This window comes from Mobula hypostoma (assembly GCF_963921235.1).
Source record: "Mobula hypostoma chromosome 10 unlocalized genomic scaffold, sMobHyp1.1 SUPER_10_unloc_2, whole genome shotgun sequence".
NCBI lineage: Eukaryota > Metazoa > Chordata > Chondrichthyes > Myliobatiformes > Myliobatidae > Mobula > Mobula hypostoma.
Genome location: NW_026948137.1, coordinates 317,410 through 340,658, shown reverse-complemented (window position 1 = coordinate 340,658; position 23,249 = coordinate 317,410). Strand labels below are relative to the sequence as shown.

Here is a 23,249-nt window from a genome sequence, read left to right as displayed (position 1 = left end):
TTTCATTTCATCTACCAAAGTGCATGACCATACACTTCCTGACTCTGTATTCTATCTGCCATTTCTTTATCCATTTTCCTAATCTGTCTAAGTCCTTCTGTAGCCTCTCTACTTCCTCAAAACAGCCTGTCCCTCCACTTATCTTCATGTCATCTGCAAACTTTGCAACAAAGCTATCAATCTAAATCATTGACATAAAATGTAAAAAGAATTGTTCCCAACACAAGCACCCTGGGCTGCCGGCAACTGTGGTGGAGGTGGATACGATAGGGTTTTTTAAGAGACTCCTGGATAGGTACATGAAGCCTAAATAAATAGAGGGCTATGGGTAACCCTAGGTAATTTTTAAAGTAAGTACATGTTCGGCACAGCATTATGGGCCAAAGAGCCTGTATTGTGATGAGGTTTTCTATGTTTCTATCTGGAGGCTGAGAAGTCTCGGGGTCTTGATGACTCCACACTGAGGTTTTCAAAGAAGTGGCCCATGGATCACTTGACATACTGCTTTTAATTTTCTAAATTTTCCAAAATTAGAGGAAATTCCCACTAGAATGGAAAAAGATGATAAGACATTGGAGTAGAATTGGGATATTTGGTCCACCAAGTGTGCTCCACCGTTCATATCATGGCTGATTTATATGTCACAAGGAAAATATATTGAGCTATTATAAGAAAGATCATAACAGGACACTTAGAAAGGATCAAGATAATCAGATATCGTCTGTGAAAAGGCAATTGTTTTTGACTAATTTATTGGAGTAATTTGAAGAACAATATATGATGTAGACAAAATGATAGCAGTGGACACAGTAATATTTAGATTTCCGGAATGCATGTAATAAGGTGCTGCCCCAAGGTTAATTGTAGAATAAATTCTCATATCTAAGAAGTAATGTACTATTGTAGAAAGAAGATTGGTGAGATACCAGAGAACAGACGGCGGGTGCAAATGAGCTGAGTCATGAGGGTTGTGCTCAACATTTTTCAGGTTTTATTTATCACTTGAATGAAGACACCCAAATCTAGGTTGCTGATATTTCTGATGGCACAGATAGATGAACGTAAGTTGAGAAAAGAACAAAGGGTCTAGAGGTTCTGAGGAATATGGGAAGGCTTTCAGTTGCTGATGAACGGAGGTGAGAATGGAATGTGCAAACATTATGGAGGTGAAAATGTAGGGAACATTTCCTCCATTCAACAAAAAGCTGCAGGAACTCAGTGGGTCAGGCAGCATCTGTGGACAGTAAAACTTTTCAGCCAAGATTCATCATTTGAATCAGATGAAATCTTGACTTAAGATACCAACACCCCGAAGATGTTGTCTAATGTACTGAGTTCCTGCAGTTTTTTTTTGTGTTATACCAGATTCTACATCTGCGGTCCCCTTTGGAAGTGCTAGAAGTTCATTCTGTTCCCATCAGCCTGCAGAGGAGTCTGCATGTAATGTATCGCCAGCTGTCTATTCCAGGTCATTGTCTCTGTTTCATCATCAGTTATCGAAAATGATCCAAGTATTTAATAAATCTACCAAATTCACCAACTTCCAACTACCAAAGGAGGTAGGATTGGGAAGAAACATTTTTAGGAGGCATTGGGATCATTGTAATAGCCCCACCGAGTCTCACCTCAGCTGGTGCACGATGCCAAAGTGTGGTAAAGAATGGAAGGGGAAACGTAAATGAATAAGGGATAAGAATAAATGTTTGAAAATAAAACGTGGAATAAAATCATGCAGCAGGCTTGTAGATTTTGCTTTTATTAATCAATTTGTGGTGTTTTGCAAAATAATTTCTCTATAAGGACATTACATTACATCTGATAATTAGTGATAGTGACAGATTAAAATAGAATTCATCCTAACTTGCAAGGCATGGAGTATTATCAGTTTTCAGCAGTATTTGTTTTGCTGTTCTAACTTTAACATTAATTTGGAAGCTAAATATAAATTCAAATTCAGACCCTGATTTCCCAATGATTTGTCGCCTCTGCTGATCACTTTGCTCGTGGTTTCAGGTGATCAAGTGGTACCTGATTATTGATCAGGTTTGAATATCACATCATAAGTCACCTGGTAGCCATCATTGTAGACATACAGTTTATGATCAGAGGGGTTGTAGCTAACACTCTGTAAAATCTCCATCACTTTATCCATCTTTATCGCAAGTGTACCTTCCTCACCAGTTCTGGTATCAAATGTATAGAAAATTTCCTCCACCCGTGTGCTCACTGGTCTAATCGCATACAACACCCCACAGACCATAAAGGCATTGGTCACACCAGGTTTGAACTGTCTAGTGACCCATGTCCTCTCCACAGTGAAGGATGTTGTGTTAATTTTACTGATAACCATGTTCCCAGCATTTTCATCGGTGGAGTAAATGACCCACAGGCCAGTTTCGTCCACAGCAAAGTCCATGTCCTGGTATTTAGCACCTTGATATGAGAACCTATTATTGAAGACAGCATCAGTCAGGGTCACTCTCTGCACGGTCCCCGTGTCTACATTAACCCTGCACATGTCCCTAGTATTGTAACAGTTGTAATACAAGGTGTTATTGTACAAGACCATCCCGCTTCCCTGCCCTGTGTTTCCATAGTTGGGGTAACGTCCTGGAATCACAAGTGTTTTCTCAATTGGATTCCTGTAGAGCAGTAAATCGTCGTATGAAGAGTAGATCCGAAACTTGTCGAGCCTTTGTTCATTGACGAGTGGTGCTACCCAGTACAGCTGGTTTTTAGAGGGAAGGGGAGTGGGGTCTTTGCCCCACCCTCCAAACTTATAACTAAATCCCAGCCAGTTCAGCTGTGTCACGAAAGGCTCAGTCACATTGAGTATACCATCATGATTGCAGCTCCCTGGTGGAAAAGAATTTACAATTTAGTAGAGATTTAGTGTCTGTATTTTCCAAATATAACTGAGTTATAGAATCAACAGGCCCTTCGGTCAACCTTGCCCTTGCTGACCAGTAAGCACCAGCTAGAACATAAGACCATAAGATACTGAGCAGAATTAGGCCATTGAGTCTGCTCCGCCATTTCATCATGGTTGATCCATGCCCCTCTCGGCCCCAATCTTCTACCTTCTCCCTGTATCTGTTTATGCCCAGACTAATGCAGACCCTGTCAAATTCTGCCATAAATGTATCCAATGACTTAGCCTACATAGCCACCTGCAGCAATGAATTCCACAGATTCACCACTCTCTGACTAAAGAAATTCCTCCTCATACCTATTCTAAGTGGATGTCCCATTATTCACAGACTGTGTCCGCTGGTCTTTGATTTCCACCCCCCTCCCCCCCACCTACCATAGGAAACATACTCTCCACATCTAGTCTATTGAGTCTTTCAACATTTGATAGGTTTCAATGAGATTCCATTTATGCTTATGAATTCTAGTGAGTGCAGGCCCAGAACCTTCAAACACTCTTCACATGACAAGCCTTTCAATCCCAGAGTCATTTTCGTGAACGTCCTTTGAACCCTCTCCAATGTCAGCACATCCTTTCTTAGATAAAGGGCCCAAAACTGTTCACAATACTCCAAGGGAGGCCTCAACAGTCCCAACATTACGTCCTTGCTTTTATAATCTAGTCCTCTTGAATGAATGCTAATATTGCATTTGCCTTCCTCACCACCAACTCAACCTATTGATTAACCTTTAGGGAATCCTGCACGAGTACTCCCAAGTTCCGTTGCCCCTCAGATTTTTGAATTTTCTCTCCATTATAAAATAGTCTATGCTTTTATTTCTTCTGCCAAAGTTTATGACCATACTGTATTCCATCGGCCACTTCTTTGCCCATTCTCCTAATCTGTTCTTCTGTCGCCTCTCTGCTTTCTTAACACAACCGTCCCCTCTACCCATTTTCATATTGTATGCAAACCTGGCTACAAAGCCATCAATTTCATAATGCAAATCATTGACATATAACATGAAAAGAAGTGGTCCCAACATAGTCCCCTGTGGAACACCACTAGTCACCAGCAGCCAACCAGTCTCCCTTTATTCCAAACATGAGAAGTTCTGCAGGTGGTAGAAGTCAAAACAACACAGACAAAATGCTGGAGAAACTCAACAGGCCAGGCAACATCTATGGAAAAGAGTGAACGGTTGATGTTTTGGCGCAAACAACAGGAATTCTGCAGATGCTGGAAATTCAAGCAACATATATCAAAGTTGCTGGTGAACGCAGCAGGCCAAGCAGCATCTATAGGAAGAGGCACAGTCGATGTTTCAGGCCGAGACCCTTCGTCAGGACGAAGGGTCTCGGCCTGAAACGTCGACTGCGCCTCTTCCTATAGATGCTGCTTAGCCTGCTGCGTTCACCAGCAACTTTGATGTATGTTGGTTGATGTTTTGGGCTGAGACCCTTTACCAGGACTGGAAAGGAAGGGGAGAAGTCAGATTAAGAAGGTGGGGAAAGAGGAGGAGGAAGTAGTACAAGATGGCAGGTGATAGGTGAAACCAGGAGAGGGGGAGGGGTGAAGTAAAGAGCTGGGAACTTGATTGGTGTAAGAAATAAAGGGCTATAGAAGGGGTAATCTAGTAGAAGACCATGGAAGAAAAGGAAGGGGGAGACACACCAGAGAGAGGTGATGGGTAAGTGAGGAGATAAGGTGAGAGAGTGAAACAGGAATGGGGAATGGTGAAGCAGAGGAGGGGGTGGCAATTATCAGAAGATCAAGAAATCGATGTTCATGCTATCAGGTTGGAGGCTGCCCAGATGGAATGTAAAGTGTTATTCCTCCAAACTGTGTGTAGTCTCATCATGGCAGTAGAGGAGGTCATGGACTGACATGTCAGAATGGGAATGGGAAGTAGAATTGAAATGGGTGGCCACTAAGAAATCCCATTTTTTTGTAGAAAATGGAGCAAAGGTTCTCAACGAAGCGGTCTCCCAATCTATGTTGGATCTCACTGATATACAGGAGGCTGAACCAGGAGCACCGGATATAATAGATGGCCCCAACAGACTTGTAAGTGAAGTGTTGCCTCACCTGGAAGGACTGTTTGGGGCCCTGAATGGTGGTGAAGGAAAAGGTGTAGGAGGAAAGAGTGGCACCTTTCACTACCACTCTCCTCCATCTGGTGGAACTGGTCCTCACCATCAACAATTTCTCCTTTGGCTTCTCCCACTTCTTTCAAACCAAAGGTGCAGCCATTTTCACTTCCATGGGTCCCAGCTATGCCTGCCTTTTTGTTGGCTGCATGAAAGAGTCTATATTCTAATCCGACACTGGTATCAGCCCAACTTTTCCTATGCTACATTAACGACTGCATTAGTGCTGCTTTCTGCACCCATGCTGAACTCACTGAATTCATCAACTTTGCCTGCAACTTCCACCCTGCCCTCAAATTTACTTGGTCCATGTCCAACACCTCTCTCCCCTTTCTCAACCTATCTGTCTCTATCTCTGGAGAAAGTCTATCTACTGATATCTTTTATAAACCTGCTGACTCTCACAGCTTTCTGGACTATACCTCTTCCCACCCTGTCACCTGTAAAAATGCCATTCCATTCTCCGACTTCCTCTGTCTCCACCTCATCTTCTCTCAGGATGAAGTTTTACATTCCAGAACAACTAAGATGTCCTCCTTTTTCGAAGAAAGGGGTTTCCCTTCCTCCACATCAATGCTGTCCTCAACCACATCTCTTCCATTTCACGCACATCTGCCCTTACCCCTTACCCCAGCTCTCAACGCGACACCGAGGATACAGTTCCCCTTGTCCTCACCTACCCACTAGCCTCTGCATCCAGCACATAATCTTCTGTAACTTCAGCCATCTCCAATAGGATCCCATCACTCAACACATCTTTCCCTCCCCAACCCCCACTTTCCACGGGGATTGCTCCCTACTCCCTTGTCCACTTGTCCCTCCCCATTGATCTCACTCCTCATACTCATCCTTGAAAGTGTAACCTGCCCCTATACCTCTGCCCTCACTACTATCCAGGGCTCCAAACAGTCTTTCTAGGTGAGGTGACACTTCACCTGCAAGTCTGTTGGGTCATCCACAGCACCCCGCGCTCCCGGTGTAGCCTCATGTATATCATTGACAAGGTGCCGCACATGAGGCTGCTTACCAAGTTAAGAACCCATGGTATTACAGGAAAGTTACTAACGTGGTTAGAGCATTGGTTGATTGGTAGGAGGCAGTGAGTGGAATAAATGGATCCTTTTCTGGTTGGCTGCCAGGGACTAGTGGTGTTCCGCAGGGGTCGGTGTTGGGACCACTTCTTTTTATGCTGTAGATAAATGATTTAGATGATGGAATAGATGGCTTGTTGCAAGTTTGCAGATGACACAAATATTGGTGGAGGGCAGGTAGTGTTGAGGAAACAGGTAGAATGTAGAAGGACTTAGATTAGGAGAATGGGCAAGAAAGTGGCAAAAGAAATACAATGTTGGAAAATGCATGGTCATGCACATTGGTAGTAGAAATAAATCTGCAAACTATTTTCTAAACAGAGAGAAAATCCAAAGATCTGCGATGCAAAGGGACTTGGGAGCTCTTGTGCAGAACACCCTGAAGGTTAACTTGCAGGTTGAGTCAGTGGTGAGGAAGGCAAATGCCATGTTAGCATTCATTTCAAGAGGTCTAGAATACAAGAGCAAGGACGTGATCTGAGGCTTTATAAGGCACTGGTGAGGCCTCACTGAGTATTTTGAGCCCCTCATCTTAGAAAAGATGTGCTGGCATTGGAGATGGTCCAGAGAAGGTTCACAAGGATGATTCCAGGAATGAAAGGGTTATCATACAAGGAACATTTGATGGCTCTGGGTTTGTACTCGCTGGAGTTCAGAAGGATGAAGGGGGGATCTCATTGAAACCTTTCGATTGTTGAAAGGCCTAGACAGAGTAAATGTGGAAAGGATGCTTCCTGTGATGGGAGAGTCGAGGACAAGAGGGCACAGCCTCAGGATAGAGGGGCGCCCTTTCAAAACAGTGATGGGAGAAATTTCTTTAACCAAAGGGTGGTGAATTTGTGGAATTTTTTGCCACATGCACCTGTGGAGGGCAGGTCATTGGGTGTATTTAAGGCAGAGATTGATAGGTTCTTGATTGGACATGGCATGGAAGGTTATGAGGGAGAAGGCTGGGAACTGGGGTTGAGGAGGACAAAAAAAAAGGATCAGCCATGATTCAATTGTGGAGCAGACTTGATGAGCCAGATGGGCTAATTCTGCTCCTGTGTCTTATGCTCTTATAATCGGTGAGACCCGTCGTAAATTGGGAGACCACTTCACCGAGCACCATCACTCCATTTGCTACAAAAAAGAAGGATCTCCTGGTGGCCACCCATTTCATTTCTACTTCCCATTCCCATTCTGACATGTCAGTCCATGGTCTCCTCTACTGCCATGATGAGGCCACACTCTAATTGGCAGAGCAACACCTTACATTTCATCCGAGTAGCCTCCAAACTGATGGTATAAACATTGATTTCATTAACTTCCGGTAGTTGCCATCTAATCTTTCACCATTCCCCATTCCTGTTTCCCTCTCTCAACTTACCTCCTCACCTGTTCATCACCTCCCTTTAGTGCTCCTCTCCCTTCCCTTTCTTCAATGGTCTTCTGTCCTCTCCCATTAGACTACCCTTTCTGCAGCCCTTTCCCTCTTTCACCAATCAACTCCCTAGCTCTTTACTTCCAGCTCCTCCCCTTCTCTCAGTTTCACCTATCACCTGCCACCTTCTTATTCTGACTTTTCTCTTTCCTTTCCAGCCCTGATGAAGAATCTCAGATTGAAACATCGACTGTTTATTCTTTTCCATAGATGGTTCCTGGCCTGCTGAGTTCCTCCAGCATTTTGTGTGCACATCACTTTATTCCCACTCTTTGTTTCCTGCTAATCAGCCAATGCTCTATCCATGCTAGTATCTTTCCTGTAATACCATGGGCTCTTAACTTGTTCATCAGCCTCACGTGAGGCAACTTGACAAAGACCTTCTGAAAATTCAAGTTCACAACATCCATCAATTCTCCTTTCTTTATCCTGCTTGAGATTTCTTCAAAGAATTCCAACAGATTTGCCAGGCGAGATTTTTCATTAAAAAAACCATGCTGACTATGACCTATTTTACCATGTGCCTCCAAGCACCCTGGGACCTCATCCTTAGCAATTTGCACTGACATCTACTTGACCATTGTGGTCAGACCAGCTAGCCTATAATTTCCTTTCTCCTTTTTTGCCAGTTCTGCTTTCCCCTTCTCTTGCTCTCCTTCCCTCCATCTCTACCCTCTTTATCTCTCTGTCCTTCTCTTTCCCTCTCACTCCCTCTCCACAGCAAGATCTCTTATTTCTTTGTTCCTCACTGTATACCGTTTTCTCCATTTTTCTCACTCACTTTCTCTCACTCTCTCTTATGCCTATCTCTTTCTGTTTGTCTTCACATTTTGTTCTCTTTCTTCCATCACTCCTCTTTTTCTTTATTTCTCCATCCCTCCCATTCACTCTTTTTCTCTCTCTCCCTCCACCTTTGCTCCCTCTCTCTCTTTTACTCTCTATATTCCTTTTCCATTTCTTGTCTTTCTCCAGGGGATAAAATATTTTCAGTCCACAGTACAGGTGACTCTTACACCTTGCAACAACAAATATGGCTATCAACAATATCTCTATCATGCCTTCCTGTCTGATCATTGATTAAGGTTGATCAGAAACTGACCGTAATCAATCGGTGGAGGGGTTGTTGGAACCCGGTTCTTCTCGCATTCTGCCAGTCGCTCCTTCAGTGCTGTAATCTCCTTGCGGATCTGCAGGACATTGTTCTTGTCGTATGATTCCAACTGGTGCACGATGATTGATATGTTCTGAATCTGAAGCAGAGGAAACATTAAAGGGAGGACCAGTTAGGAGCCGAGTAGAAATTATGTCATTCATAACAACGGGTACAGGTTCACTTATGTCTTGTACCAAACTGGAACTAAATCTTGATGCGACGGGAAGTCCATCTACAGGGAAAAGCAGGGAGGAAAACCACTGATGAGGCAGTTGTCACCATCCTGCCCAGAGCTGTTGACTGTTCTGTAGGGCTGATACCTCAGGCTGGAGTTCTCCATTCTACACCTGGGACCAGAGGCTGACAAAATGCGTCTGTGAAAAATTATGTTTTCTACCTGAAGGGGAAAGTGGTTGCTTTTCAACTTTTTAGGGAAACAAAATATTTTTAAAGTATTTATTTTCCGATACCTGTGCTTCACAGGTGGAGCCAATATTCAATGGCTCTTAGAAAGTTTTCCTTGAAAAGGTGGTGGTGAGTCTTATTCCTTAACCACTCTGGTCCTTCTGGTGAAGGTGCTCCCACTGTTCTGTTGGGGATGGTGTAGCAGGATATAGGCCCAGCGATGATAAAGGATCAGAGATGTATTTCCAACTCAGGTTGATGGGGGGTGGGATATCCACCTGGGTTGTGCCCCCTGCAACTGCTGCCTGTATCCTTCATGGGATGCAGAGAAGATGCTGTTGGGGTGGCCTAGGCGACAACTGAGTGCATTTTGTAGAAGTTACACACTGCAGCCACTGTGTACCAGTGGTGGATGGGATGCCAATCAAGCTGTCTGCTTGATCCAACATGATGTTGAGTGTTGTTGGATCCTCATGCATCAAGGCAAGTGAAGAGTGTTCCATTACAGTCCTGACTTATACATCATACTGTAGATGTTGGAAGACTTACTGTGTCAGCAAGTGTGTCACACACTGCTGGCTACCCAGAAACTGACTTGTTCTTGTAGCTACATTGTCTATGTGACTTGTCTAATGGAATACTTGGACAATGGTTTCTCTAGGGGATGTTGAAGAGGACTGAATTCATTGAAGATTCAATATACGTTAACAGAAACTGGGCATGTTACATCACTGGTAAGTTGACCATCAGCCATTAAGAATGAGGAGGTGAGCCAACATCATGAACTGCTGTAGACCCTCTGGTGAAGATATTCCCACCATGGTGTAGGCTTGGACATTCCAGAGTTCAGACCTAGTAATGATCAGTCGGAAGTGGAACTCACCAACATAGTGACCTTGACATTTAGTAGTTGGCTCCAAGATACTGACCAGATTGTTCAGTATAATAACAATGGCTACACAAGGACCCACCAAAAAATCCCTGTCTGTTGTCAAGAGTTCCCATTCTTACATGGATATATGTCCATACAAGGCTCTGCTGGAATTTCATGCTTCAACTTAGACTTGGCACAGAAATCTCACTTCCGTCCATTGGAAGGACAGAAACTATTATGAAGGACAAAGCTAAGTGTTAGATAACTTCGTCCTGACGAAGGGTCTCGGCCTGAAACGTCGACTGCGCCTCTTCCTATAGATGCTGCTTGGCCTGCTGCGTTCACCAGCAACTTTGATGTATGTTGCTTGAATTTCCAGCATCTGCAGAATTCCTGTTGTTTATGTTAGATAACTTTAAATAGTTTCTTTAGATAGTTCCAATTCTTTCATGTTTTGAAAAAGTTTAGTCAATGATTTGTTAAATTAAGTTTATGTTAATTTATGTTTGTGATGTTAAGAGATGTGGAACATCTAGTCAAGAGGAAGAAAGAAGTTTACTTAAGGTTTAGGAAGCAATGATCAGATAGGGGTCTGGAGAGTTACAAGTAGCCATGAAGGAGCTGAAGAATGGATTACAAGGGGGCTTGAGAAGGACCTTACAAGCAAGAATAAGGAAAGCTTCAAGACATTTAACTCTTTTTAAATGTCAGAAAATACAGAAATATTTTAAGAAAACATTGATTGTTTTTCTTTCAGAATCAATAGAATTTAGACAGAGGATGTGGATTAGACAAGTATTTAAACATATTAGCATTTCTGATGTTATTACATGTGGTCTTATCCTCATGAAGCCAGTCATTTACTGTCATTGTATCAGTATTGACCAGGCCATTTCATCAATAATTAAACATTCACTATAGACACAGGGAGAACCGGGTGTGTAATGTGTGACATCCTGACCTCTATGTAAAGTTGGTCAATGATGGTGTTGCTTCCGTTGATCGTGACCTTCAGCTGATTGGTGAGCGTCACTAGCTCTTGGATCTCAAGTTTGAGCAGCTCAAAGTCAAGCTGGGTGTAGGACCCTCCTGCCTCGATATTCTCTACTCGCTGGGTCAGATTTCGCAGCTTCACGATGTGGACTGAGATAATCTGTGTGTATTGTTGTACCTGTTCAGAGGAAACACAACAAAGACATCTGGTTTACCATTCCCTCCGGACACAAAGGAACCATTCATGTCTCAGTAAAAGCCTGCATTTTGAGTCACAAGAATGACTACAGACGCTGTTAATCTAGAAGAATACAAAATGGACAAGGAATTCAATTGGCCACACTGTACTGTTGAAGGGTCTCAGACTGAAACCTCATCTGTCCACTTCCCTCAATTGATGCTATCAGGCCTATTCAGTTCCTCCAGTATTTTCTATATCGGCCTGCATTATGAATTTTACTTTCTCTTTAATTTTGATAATGTGCAAGTATTGTTGTAACCATTGTTATAATGGCTTGATAAGATGTTGCACATTGGCTGCTAAACGTGGTGAGACCAGATGATATTAAAGGTATTGGCATGGAGAGAAGATTAATTGACTAGCAGAAGGCCACCAGTAGGGATAAAGGTGGCTTTTTCTGGTTGGCTGTTGGTGACTAGAGATATTCTGCAGGGGCTGGTGTTAAGTCCATTACTTTTCGTGTTGTATGTTAATGATCTGTATGATGGAATTGATGCCTTTGTAGCCAAGTCTGCAGACAGGGAGTGTTGATGAAACAGGGAGTCACTAGAAGGACTTGGATAGATTCGGAGAATGGGCAATGAAGTTGCAGATGGAATACAGTGTGGGGAAATGTATGGTCATGCACCTTGGTAGAAGGAATGAAGGCATGGACTATTTTCTAAATAAGGAGCAAATTCAGAAATTAGAGGTGCAAAGGGACTTGGGTGTCCAAGTGCAGGATTCCCTAAGGGTTAACTTGTAGGTTGAGTTGGTGGTAAGGAAGGCAAATGCAATGTTAACATTCATTTTGAGAGGACTAGAATGTAATGCAATATAAAGGAAGGATATAATGCTTCGACCCTATTAGAGATTGGTCAGACCACATTTGGAATATTGTAAGCAGCTTTGGGCCCCAAACCTAAGAAAGAATGTATTGCCATTGAGAGGGTCCGGACAGCAATTATAAGAATGATCACAGTAAAGAAAGGATTAATGTACAAGGAATGTTGGCTGGCTCTGGGCCTGAACTTGCTGAAGTTTAGGAGAATGAAGGGGGACCTCATAACATGTACTGAATATTGAAGGGGCTAGATGGAGTTGACGTAGAGAGGATGTTTCCATTAATAGGAGAGTCTAGGACGAGAAGGCACAGCCTCAGAATACAAGGATGTCCCTATAGAATAGAAAGAATGAAGAATTTCTTTAGTCAAAATGGTGGTAAATCTGTAGACTTAAAAACAAAGAAACATAGAAAACTTACAGCACAATACAGGCCCTTCGGCCTACAATGCTGTGCCAAACATGTCCTTACCTTAGAAATTACCTAGTGTTACCCATAGCCCTCTATTTATTTAAGCTCCATTTACCTATCCAGGAGTCTCTTAAAAGACCCTATCGTATCCGTCTCCACCACTGTCGCCGGCAGCCCATTCCACGCACTCACCACTCTGTGTAAAAAATTTACCCCAATGTCTCCTCTGTACCTACTTCCAAGCACTTTAAAACAGTGCCCTCTCATGTTAGCCATTTCAGTCCTAGGAAAAAGCCTCTGACTATCCGCACAATCAATGCCTCTCATCATCTTATACATCCCTATCAGGTCACCTCTCATCCTCTGTCATTCCAAAGGAGAAAAGACCAAGTTCCCTCAATCTGTTCTCATAAGGCATGCTCCCCAAACCAGGCAACATCCTTGTAAATCTCCTTTGCACTTTTTCTATAGTTTCCACATCCTTTCTGTAGTGAGGTGACCAGAACTGAGCACATTACAACAAGTGGGGTCTGACCATGGTCCTATATAGCTGTAACATTACCTCTCGGCTCTTAAGCTCAAGCCCACGATTGATGAAGGCCAACGTACCATATGTCTTCTTAACCACAGAGTCAACCTGCGCAGCAGCTTTGAGTGACCTATGGACTCGGACCCCAAGATCCCGCTGATCCTCCACACTGCCAAGAGTCTTACCATTAATGCTATATTCTGTCATCATATTTGACCTACCAAAATGAACAACCTCACACTTATCTGGGTTGAACTCCATCTGCCACGTCACAGCCCAGTTTTGTATCCTATTGATGTCCCATTGTAACCTCTGATAGCCCTCCACAATATCCACAACTCCCCCAAACCTTTGTGTCATCAGCAAATTTACTAACCATCCCTTCACTTCCTTATCCAGGTCACTTATAGAGATCCCAGAACAGATCCTAGAAGCACACCACTGGTCACTGACCTCCATGCGGCATGTAATCCGTCTACAACCACTATTTGCCTTCTGTGGGCAAGACAATTCTGAATCCACAAAGCAAGGTCCCCTTGGATCCCATGCCTTCTTACTTTCTCAATAAGCCTTGCATTGAGTACCTTATCAAATGCCTTGCTGAAATCTATATACTGTACACTACATCTACTGCTCTACCTTCATCAATGCATTTAGTCACATCCTCAAAAAATTCAATCAGGCTCATAAGGCACAAGCTGCCTTTGACAAAGCCATGCAGACTATTCCTAATCATATTATGCCTCTCCAAATGTTCATAAATCCTGCCTCTCAGGATCTTTTCTATCAACTTGCCAACCACTGAAGTAAGACTCACTGGTCTATAGTTTCCTGGGCTATTTCTACTCCCTTTCTTGAATAAGGGAACAATATCTGCAACCCTCCAATCCTCCGGAACCTCTACTGTCCCCATTAATGATGCAAAGATCATTGCCAGAGGCTGAGCAATATCCTCCCTCACCTCCCACAATAGCCTGGGGTACATCTTGTCCGGTCCCGGCGACTTATCCAACTTGATGCTTTCCAAAACTCCAGCACATCCTCTTTCTTAATGTCTATATGCTCAAGCTTTTCAATCCGCTGTAAATCATCCCTACAAATGCCAAGATCCCGTTCCTTAATGAATACTGAAGCAAAGTATTCATTAAGTACCTCTGCCATCTCCTCTGGTTCCATACACACTTTTCCACTGTCACCCTTGATTGGTCCTATTCTCTCACGCCTTATCCTCTTGCTCTTCACATACTTCAGGTTTTCTTTAATCCTGCTCGCCAAGGCCTTCTGGCTCTCCCAATTTCATTCTTAAACTCCTTCCTACGAGCTTTATGATCTTCTAGATCTCTATAATTACCTAGTTTTTTGAACCTTTTGTAAGCTTTTCTTTTCTTCTTAACTAGATTTACAACAGCCTTTGAACACCACGGTTCCTGTATCCTACTATCCTTTTCCTGTCTCATTGGAATGTAACTATGCAGAACACCATGCAAGTATCCCCTGAATATTTGCCACATTCTTCTTCTTCTTCTTCTGCCTTTCAACTCACTAGTGAGCATAGGCCATCAACAGTCTCTTTCCAGATCAACCTGTCGTGTGCATATCTCTCCAGCTGTGACCATGTCATTCCCACCCTCCTGGCGTCGATTAATACTTCCCTCCTCCATATAGACTTGGGCCTACCTCGATTCACTTGCCCTAAGGATTCCATGTGAGAGCTTGTCTGGTGATACTATTTGGGGGCTTCCTCAACGTGTGTCCTATCCAACACCACTTCCTTCTCTTGATCTCTGCCTCAGTTGGTGTCTGGTTGGTTCTTTGCCATAACTCTGTATTGTTCACATAATCTGTCTATGTTAGCCCCAAAATCTGACGCAAGCATTTGTTGATGAAGGTCTGGATTTTTCAGATTACTTCTAAGGTCAGTCTCCAAGTTTCAGAGCCAAATAGGAGGACAGATTTGACATTTGAGTTAAAAATTCTCAATTTGGTTCTTAACCTTGGTTCTTTTACCATCCGAACTGGATGTAGTATTATGAAGGCTCCTCTGGCTTTGCCACATTTCTGCAGTACATTTCCCTGAGAGCATCTCTTCCCAATTTATGCTTCCAAGTTCCTGCCTGATAGATTCATATTTCCCCTTACTTCAATTAAATGCTTTCCTAACTTGTCTGTTCCTATCCCTTTCCAATGCTATGGTAAATGAGATAAAATTATGATCACCATCTCCAAAATGCTCTCCCACTGATAGACCTGATACCTGACCAGGTTAATTTCCCAATACCAGATCAAGTACAGCCTCTCCTCTTGTAGGCTTATCTATATATTGTGTCAAGAAACCTTCCTGAACACACCTAACAAACTCCATCCCACTTAAACCACTCGCTCTAGGGTCATGCCAATCGATATTTTGGAAATTAAAATCTCACAACAACCCTGTTATTATAACACCTTTCCAGAATCTGTCTCTTTATCTGCTCCTCGATGTCCGTGTTACTATTGGGTGGTCTATAAAAAAACACTCAGTTGAGTTACTGACTCCCACAGAGACTCAGTAGACAACCCTCCATGACTTCCTCCTTTTCTGCAGCCACAACACTATCTCTGATCAACAGTGTCACCCCCACCCTTTTTGGCTCTCTCCCTGTCCTTTCTGAAATATCTAAAGCCTGGCACTCTAACCATTCCTACCCCTGGACCATCCAAGTCTCTGCAATGGCCACAACATTATAGATCCATGTACTGATCCACACTCTAAGCTCATCTGCTTTGTTCATGATGCTTCTTGCATTAAAATAAGCACATCTCAAACCATCAGTCTGAGCGTATCCCTTCTCTATCACCTGCCTATCTTCCCTCTTGCACTGTCTCCAAGCTTTCTCTATTTGTGAGTCAATCGCCATCTCTTCCTCCATCTTCCTCCATCTCTTCAGTTCGGTTCCCATCCCCCAGTGATTCTAGTTTAAACTCTCCCCAACAGCCTTAGCAAACCTCCCTGCCAGGATTTTGGTCCCCCTCAGACTCAAGTGCAACCCGTCCGTTTTGTACAGGTCACGCCTGTCCCAAAAGAGGTCCCAATGATCCAGAAATCTGAATCCCTGCCCCCTGCTCCAATCCCCCAGCCACGCATCTATCCTCCACCTCACTCTATTCCTATACTCATTGTCGCATGGCACAGGCAGTAATCCCGAGATTACCTCCTTTGAGGTGCTGCTTCTCAACTTTCTTCCAAACTCCCTGAAGTCTGTTTTCAGGACCTCCTCCCTTTTCCTGCTTAGGTCGTTGGTACCAATATGTACCACGACCTCTGGCTGTTCACCTTCCCACTTCAGGATATCGTGGATGTCATCCCAGACCCTGGCACCTGGGAGGCAAACTACCATCCGTGTTTCTTTCCTGCGTCCACAGAATCACCTGTCTGACTCCCTAACTATAGAGTCCCCTATCACTGCTGCCTTCTTTTCCCTACCCTTCTGAGCCACAGGGCCAGACTCTGTGCCAGAGCTGAAGATTGGCAAAGATGGCTGTGGAGGCCAAGTCACTGGATAAACTTAAAATAGAGGTTGATAGTTTTTTGATTTGAAAGTTGTGGAAGTTTATGGGGAGAAGGCAGGAGAATGGGATTGAGAGGATAATAAATCAGCCATGATGGAATGGCAGAGCAGATTCAATGGGCTAATTAACCTAATATATTGCTGGTCTACAATGTGTAGCTGTTGTGTGTGTATATACAGCATTGTTTAAGTGACAGATGGAATACAGGGTAGGGAAGTTTATGGTCATGCACTTTGGTAGAAGAAATAAAATGGTAGACTATTTTCTAAATGAAGAGACAATACTAAAAGAAAACTGAGACGCAATGGGATTTGAGGGTCCTTGTGTAGTATTCCCTAAAGGTAAATTTGCAAGTTGAGCCACTGGTGTAGAAGGTAAAAGCGATGTTAGCATTCATTTTGGGCAGCCTAGATTATAAAAGCAACAATGTAATATTCAGGCTTTATAAAGCACTAGTGAGGTCTAACTTGGGGAATTATGAGCAATTCTGGGCCCCTTATCTTAGAAAGGATGTGCTGAAACCGGAGACACTTCAAAGGAGGTTCACAAAAATGATTCCAGGATTGAACATCTTGTCATATCAAGAGCGTTTGATGGCTCTGGGCCCATATTTACTGGAATTCAGAAGAATGAGAGGTGACCTAATGGAAATCTATCGAATGTTGAGAGGTCTTGATAGAGTGGAAATTAAGAGGATTTTTCTGCCGTGGGAGAGTCTTGAATCACAGGACACAGCCTCAGAACAGAGGGGTGTCCTTTTAGAATGGAGATGTAGAATTTCTTTAGTCAGAGAGTGGTGAATCTGTAGAATTAATTGAAACAAGTGGCTGTGGAGACCAGGTCGTTACGTATATTTACAGCCCAGATTGACAGATTCTTGATTGATCGGGGCACAAAGGGATAAGGCAGAGATTGGGGTTGAGAAGAAAATTAGATCAGCCTTCATGAAATGGTGGAGCAGACTCGATGGGACAAGTGACTTAATTCTACTCCTATATCATATGGTCTTATGGTCTAATGTATAGCTGTTAAAATGTGCAACCATTGCTGTAATATGTAGAAACAGAAGTTACAAGCAGCTATTCTTGCAATGTATAGCTAATCTTGTAAAATGTGGATACCGTTGTAATGTATTGCTCTTGTATAGATAGTGATGTTATGCGCAGGTCTTGTAATATGAACCCATTTTTTTACTGCACAACTGCTGTAATATGCAGAAGCTGTTTTAATGTCTACCCGTTACAATGTGTACCATTGGAATTCTGGCATTTTTGCAATGTGTAGCTTTTGTACTGTGGGAAGCTTGAATTCTGTTGTCAGATCCCCGGGTTGGGAATAACCTCAAGGGAATTTGTCTACTGAAGTCACCAGCAGTCTGTAATCAACCTTCACTGGTGTTATAGTTCGCATTGTCCGAAAGTCCAATGGGATTGTACTGTAAATCAATTTCCATACCTTGGTGATCTCACTTTGGATACTGATACTCAGCTCTGTTGTTGTTGTTTCCAAATATTCCATTTTTTCCACTGGGAATGTGTTATCAGGCAATATCACTGTACAGACACATTGTCCTTCACTGTTCACTGTTCCATTGACAGCCGTGGAAACCTGTAACCACATCAACACATTGTTAATAACAGTGCAAATATCCGGCTGGTGCTCAGTTCACAAGTAATTCTTATTAAATTACATTAACAACTTAACAGTGAGTGAAGTGTGAACACAAGCCTCAGTAACAACATAAAGGGTATATGGAGTAGTGACAGGTAGAAGCAAAGTTGGAGAGACGTTGATAAACTATAATACTCCAGATGGGGCTTTTAGATTTGCCCCTGACAGGTTGTACATCAGCTCTTAGTGTAGCTCTATATAAAGATGTTTTAAACCATTACTACTTAGGACAAAATTGTAAAATAAATTTAGATTTATTCCTACCTCTCCTACCTACAGGAAAGATGTCAATAAGATTGAAAGAGTCCAGAACCTTGAACCTTTAGCAATTGCTATAAGTGACTTGCCCAATATTTTTGGTATTACCCGCGGAAATGAAATACATAAATTATCACTATATGCAGATGATTTGTTATTATATGTCTCTAAACCGGAGAAGTCAATTCCTGCTATTTTAGCTTTGTTTGCTCAATTTTGTAATTTTGCTGGCTACAAATTAAACTTTAATAAGAGTGAATTATTTCCCCTAAATAAGCAGGTACCTATTTATGGATGTTTACCATTTAAATTGGTTACTGACTCATTTATATATTTAGGGATTATAATTATGAAAAAGTATAAAGATTTATTTAAAGCTAATTTTTTTACCTTTAATTGATCAGATTAAACTCTTGTTTACTAAATGGTCACCAATATCTTTGTCTTTGATTGGTCAGATTAATGCTATTAAGATGATTATTTTGCCTAAATTTCTATATGTATTTCAATCGGTTCCAATTTTTACCCCAAAATCTTTTTTTGATAATGTTGATTCAAAAATTTCCTCATATATATGGCAGAACAAAAATCCTAGGCTAGGTAAAAGGTATTTACAGAAATCTAAAAAAGATGGGGGGCTCGCCCTCCCTAATTTTAGATTTTATTATTGGGCAATTAATATTCGATACTTAAAATTTTGGTTATGAGATTTGGGTGTAACTTCAAGTCTACATTGGGTAAATCTTGAATGTAGTTCATTACAAGGGTCTTCTTTGGGTAGGTTTTAGGAACTTCGCTTCCTTTTATTTCTTCTAAATTGTATAAACAAATGAATAATCCAATAGCTAAGCATACTTTACGTATATGGTTTCAATTCTGAAGATCTTTTGGGTTCAATCAATTTATTTTAGCAAGTCCTATTATATCTAATTTCCTTTTTCAACCTTCCACTATGGATCAAGCTTACTTTGATTGGAATATCAAAGGTATAGTACGTTTTCGTGATTTATTTTTGGATAATTGTTTCATGTCCTTTGATCAACTTTCTAATAAATATAATTTATCAGATCTCACTTTTTTAGATACCTACAGATTAGAAACTTTTTAATTACTGTTTCTCCTAATTTTCCACACTCATATCCAATGGATATTTTGGAAAAAATTTTAGATCTAAATCTCTCTCAGAAAAGTGTTGTAGCAATTATTTATAATATAATTATGAATTTATGTCCTGATGTTTCCAATAAAATTAAAACTGATTGGGAAAGAGAACTTAAGATTATTATACCAACTGAAAAATGGGAAAAAATTCTTCAATTAGTTAATTCATCCTCTATATGTGCTAAACATGTGTTGATACAGTTTAAAGTAGCGCACAGAGCTCATATGTCCAAAGGCAAACTATCTCGTTATTATTCTTATATTAATCATATATGTGATAGATGTCATTTCGAGATAGCTTCTTTAACTCACATATTTTGGTCATGTCCTTTGTTGGAAAAATATTGGAAAGATATTTTTGATATTATTTCAACGGTTTTGAATACAGACTTACAACCTCACCCAGTTACTGCTATTTTTGGATTACCAATGATAGACTCAAATCATTTAACCTCTTCAGCTCGTCGGATGATTGCGTTTCTTACTTTAATGGCTAGAAGATCCATTTTGCTGAATTGGAAAGAGATTAACCCTCCTACTGTATTTCACTAATTTTCACAAACTATGTCGTGTTTAAATTTGGAAAAAATTAGAAGTGTGGTTTATGACCCTTCCATTAAATTTGAAAAAACTTGGAGACCATTTATTCAGCATTTTCATATTTCCAAACTTATTTTACTTCTCTGTAGTGTTGGTTGAGAGGAATGGAGTCATTGACACTAACAACACACATCATGATGTGTGTTGCTTGAATTTCCAGCATCTGCAGAATTCCTGTTGTTCATCGACACTAACGTTTTCTTTTCTTCCATTTTTACTTTGTTAAAATTGCCCAGGTCTTTGTTTAGTTTAGTTGATTAATTCTGTTTAGGTTAGTTTTTTTTTGAGGGGGTTTTTGTTTTTTTTTCTTTTTTTTCTTTTTTTCATGATTTTTGTCTAGATATTTTCCTTTTGTCCTGTATTATTCATTGGTATCCTACATGATTGGGAGTTTTGTCAATTAAATACTACTTGGTTTTATAATTACTCATGTTAAGTATAACAATATATTCCCAACAACTTTGTATTATTGCTATGTTATGTTTATATTCAATGAAACCAATAAAAAGATTGAAAAAGAAAGAAAGAGTCCAGAAGATATTTTACAAGAATGCTGACAGGACATGTGGACCTGAGTTATACAGAACATTGGAATAGGATATGATTTTATTCCATGGACAATAGGAGAATGAGGAGAGATGGGATAAATGTATACAAAATTTTGCAGGATATCTGTAGGGTAAATGCAAGCAGGCCTTTTCCACTGAGGTTGAGTAATAGGTGAAACGCTAAGGGGAATATGGTGAGGAGCTCCTCACTCAGGGGGCAGCAATAGTGTGGAACAAGCTGTCAGTTGCAGTGATGAATGTGGTTCAATTTCAACATTTTAGAGAAATTTGGATAGGTTCAGGGATGGGAGGGATATGGAGGCCTATGGTCTGGGTGCAGGTCAATGTGACTATGCACAATAATGGTTCAACACAGACTGGAGGGGCCAAAGTGTTTGTTTCTGTGCCATAATGTTCTATGACTCTATTGTAAACAGAACACAGTTTATCACCTCGACCAGACAGCGTTACTGATAGTCAGGCAGAAAACTCACAGACATCTGTGCAGAGGGCTCCAGAAGAGCTAAAATCATCAGCAGGATCAATGTTGCCATTATTCCTTCAAACACACCTAAAAAAGGATGAATTTAGGAACGTTAGATATCAGTCACATAGAAAACCACAAAAATGAGATCACTTAGCCAATTTTGGCTCCTCCAATGCCATACATACCAACAATAAGCTTTGTTTTGACATACAATCATTTTTAAATGTTCTGAGAACATTCTGAGACATAAAATAGCTCCTTACATTACCCATCTAAGCCTAGAGGCTGAGGTGTAAGGTGAGAGAAGAAAGATTTAAAGGAGACTAGAGAGGCAACATTTTTACACTGAGGGGCTCATGAGCATATCAAACGAGCTGCTACAGGAGGAAAAATATTTCAATGGCATTTCAGCAGGTACATAGAGAGATAGGAACACTTTGAGGTATATGGGACAAAAGCAGGCAAATGGGATTAGATCAGGTAGATACCTTGGTCAGATAGACCATTTGAGGCAAGCAACCCGTTTCTATGCTCTATAACTCTATACATTCTGAGATTTACCAACCTGTCAGCAGGTAAGGAACGAGCAGCAAGCCTCTTGAAGCGTTGATACCCAGAGCAATGAGTGGTTCATCAGAGGCTATTCCTGGGTTATATAGGCATGAGATCACATGTGTATCAGCACCCTTTGTTGATACCGGTGCCGGATGTTATCTGGGTGGGTAATTGCAAACGCTGTAATCAAACACCAAGATAACTGAGTGACAGCTGTTCTCTCTGAACATCGAGAAAAGATGGTCTTTCAAGATGAAATTGATTAACTTCTAATGCTCACTGCGAATTAGATTTAGGGAGGTTCTGGGGTTTCAGGGGAGTACTTCCAAGCTTTGTCCTTAATAACTACAGGTATGGCTACCCCTGACCTCCCATTATCTGTGCTTCCTGTGCACGTTACAAAGAACAGGGTGAACCCAAACGCAGGACACTGTCACGGAGATTGAGTTAGGATGCAGACGAAGGCGTGAGCATGGCTGGAGCTGAATGGCAAACAGGAAACAGGCGGCTGGCAAAACTTATCTTGACACAGAGCGTAGAAAGGTTCACGAGGGGGCATAGTTTTAAGGTGCTTGGAAATAGGTACCGAGGGGATGTCAGGGGTAAGTTTTTTACACAGAGAGTGGTGGGTGGGTGGAATGCACTGCCGGCTGCGGTGGTGGAAGTGGATACAACTGGGTCTTTTAAGAGCCTCTTAGGTAGGTGCATGGAGCTTAGAAAAATAGAGGACAATGTGCTAGGGAATTCTAGACAGTTTCTAGAGTAGGTTACATGGTCAGCACAACATTGTGGACCGAAAGGCTTTTAATGTGCTATAGATTTCTATGTTCTATGTCTATGTGGGCACATGGCCAAGTGGTTAAGGCATTGGACTAGCTACCTGAAGGTCATGAGTTTGAGCCCCAGCCGAGGCAACGTGTTGTGTCCTTAAGCAAGGCACTTAACCACACATTGCTCTGCGACGACACTGGTGCCAAGCTGTATGGGTCCTAATGCCCTTCCATAGAACCATACCATAGAAACTACAGCACAGAAACAGGCCTTTTGGCCCTTCTTGGCTGTGCCGAACCATTTTCTGCCTAGTCCTACTGACCTGCACACGGACCATATCCCTCCATACACCTCCCATCCATGTATCTGTCCAATTTATTCTTAAATGTTAAAAAAGAACCCGCATTTACCACCTCGTCTGGCAGCTCATTCCATACTCCCACCACTCTCTGTGTGAAGAAGCCCCCACTAATGTTCCCTCTAAACTTTTCCCCCCTCACCCTTAACCCATGTCCTCTGGTTTTTTTCTCCCCTTGCCTCAGTGGAAAAAAACCTGCTTGCATTCACTCTATCTATACCCATCATAATTTTATATACCTCTATCAAATCTCCCCTCATTCTTCTACGCTCCAGGGAATAAAGTC

At 41.8% G+C, this 23,249-nt stretch overlaps 1 protein-coding gene across 1 annotated transcript; it reads right to left on the bottom strand.

Annotated features, from left to right (window-relative positions):
• Nucleotides 1-1,740: 1,740 nt before the first annotated feature.
• On the bottom strand, nt 1,741-21,961 carry LOC134341250 (olfactomedin-4-like). The gene is made up of 6 exons (XM_063039108.1): nt 21,845-21,961; nt 21,287-21,363; nt 18,010-18,162; nt 10,970-11,179; nt 8,676-8,826; nt 1,741-2,856 (listed from the first exon to the last, which is right to left on the bottom strand). Exons 2-6 carry the CDS (start codon nt 21,344-21,346, stop codon nt 2,033-2,035), a joined length of 1,398 nt encoding a protein of 465 aa, XP_062895178.1. The 5' UTR covers nt 21,347-21,363; nt 21,845-21,961; the 3' UTR covers nt 1,741-2,032.
• Nucleotides 21,962-23,249: the final 1,288 nt, after the last annotated feature.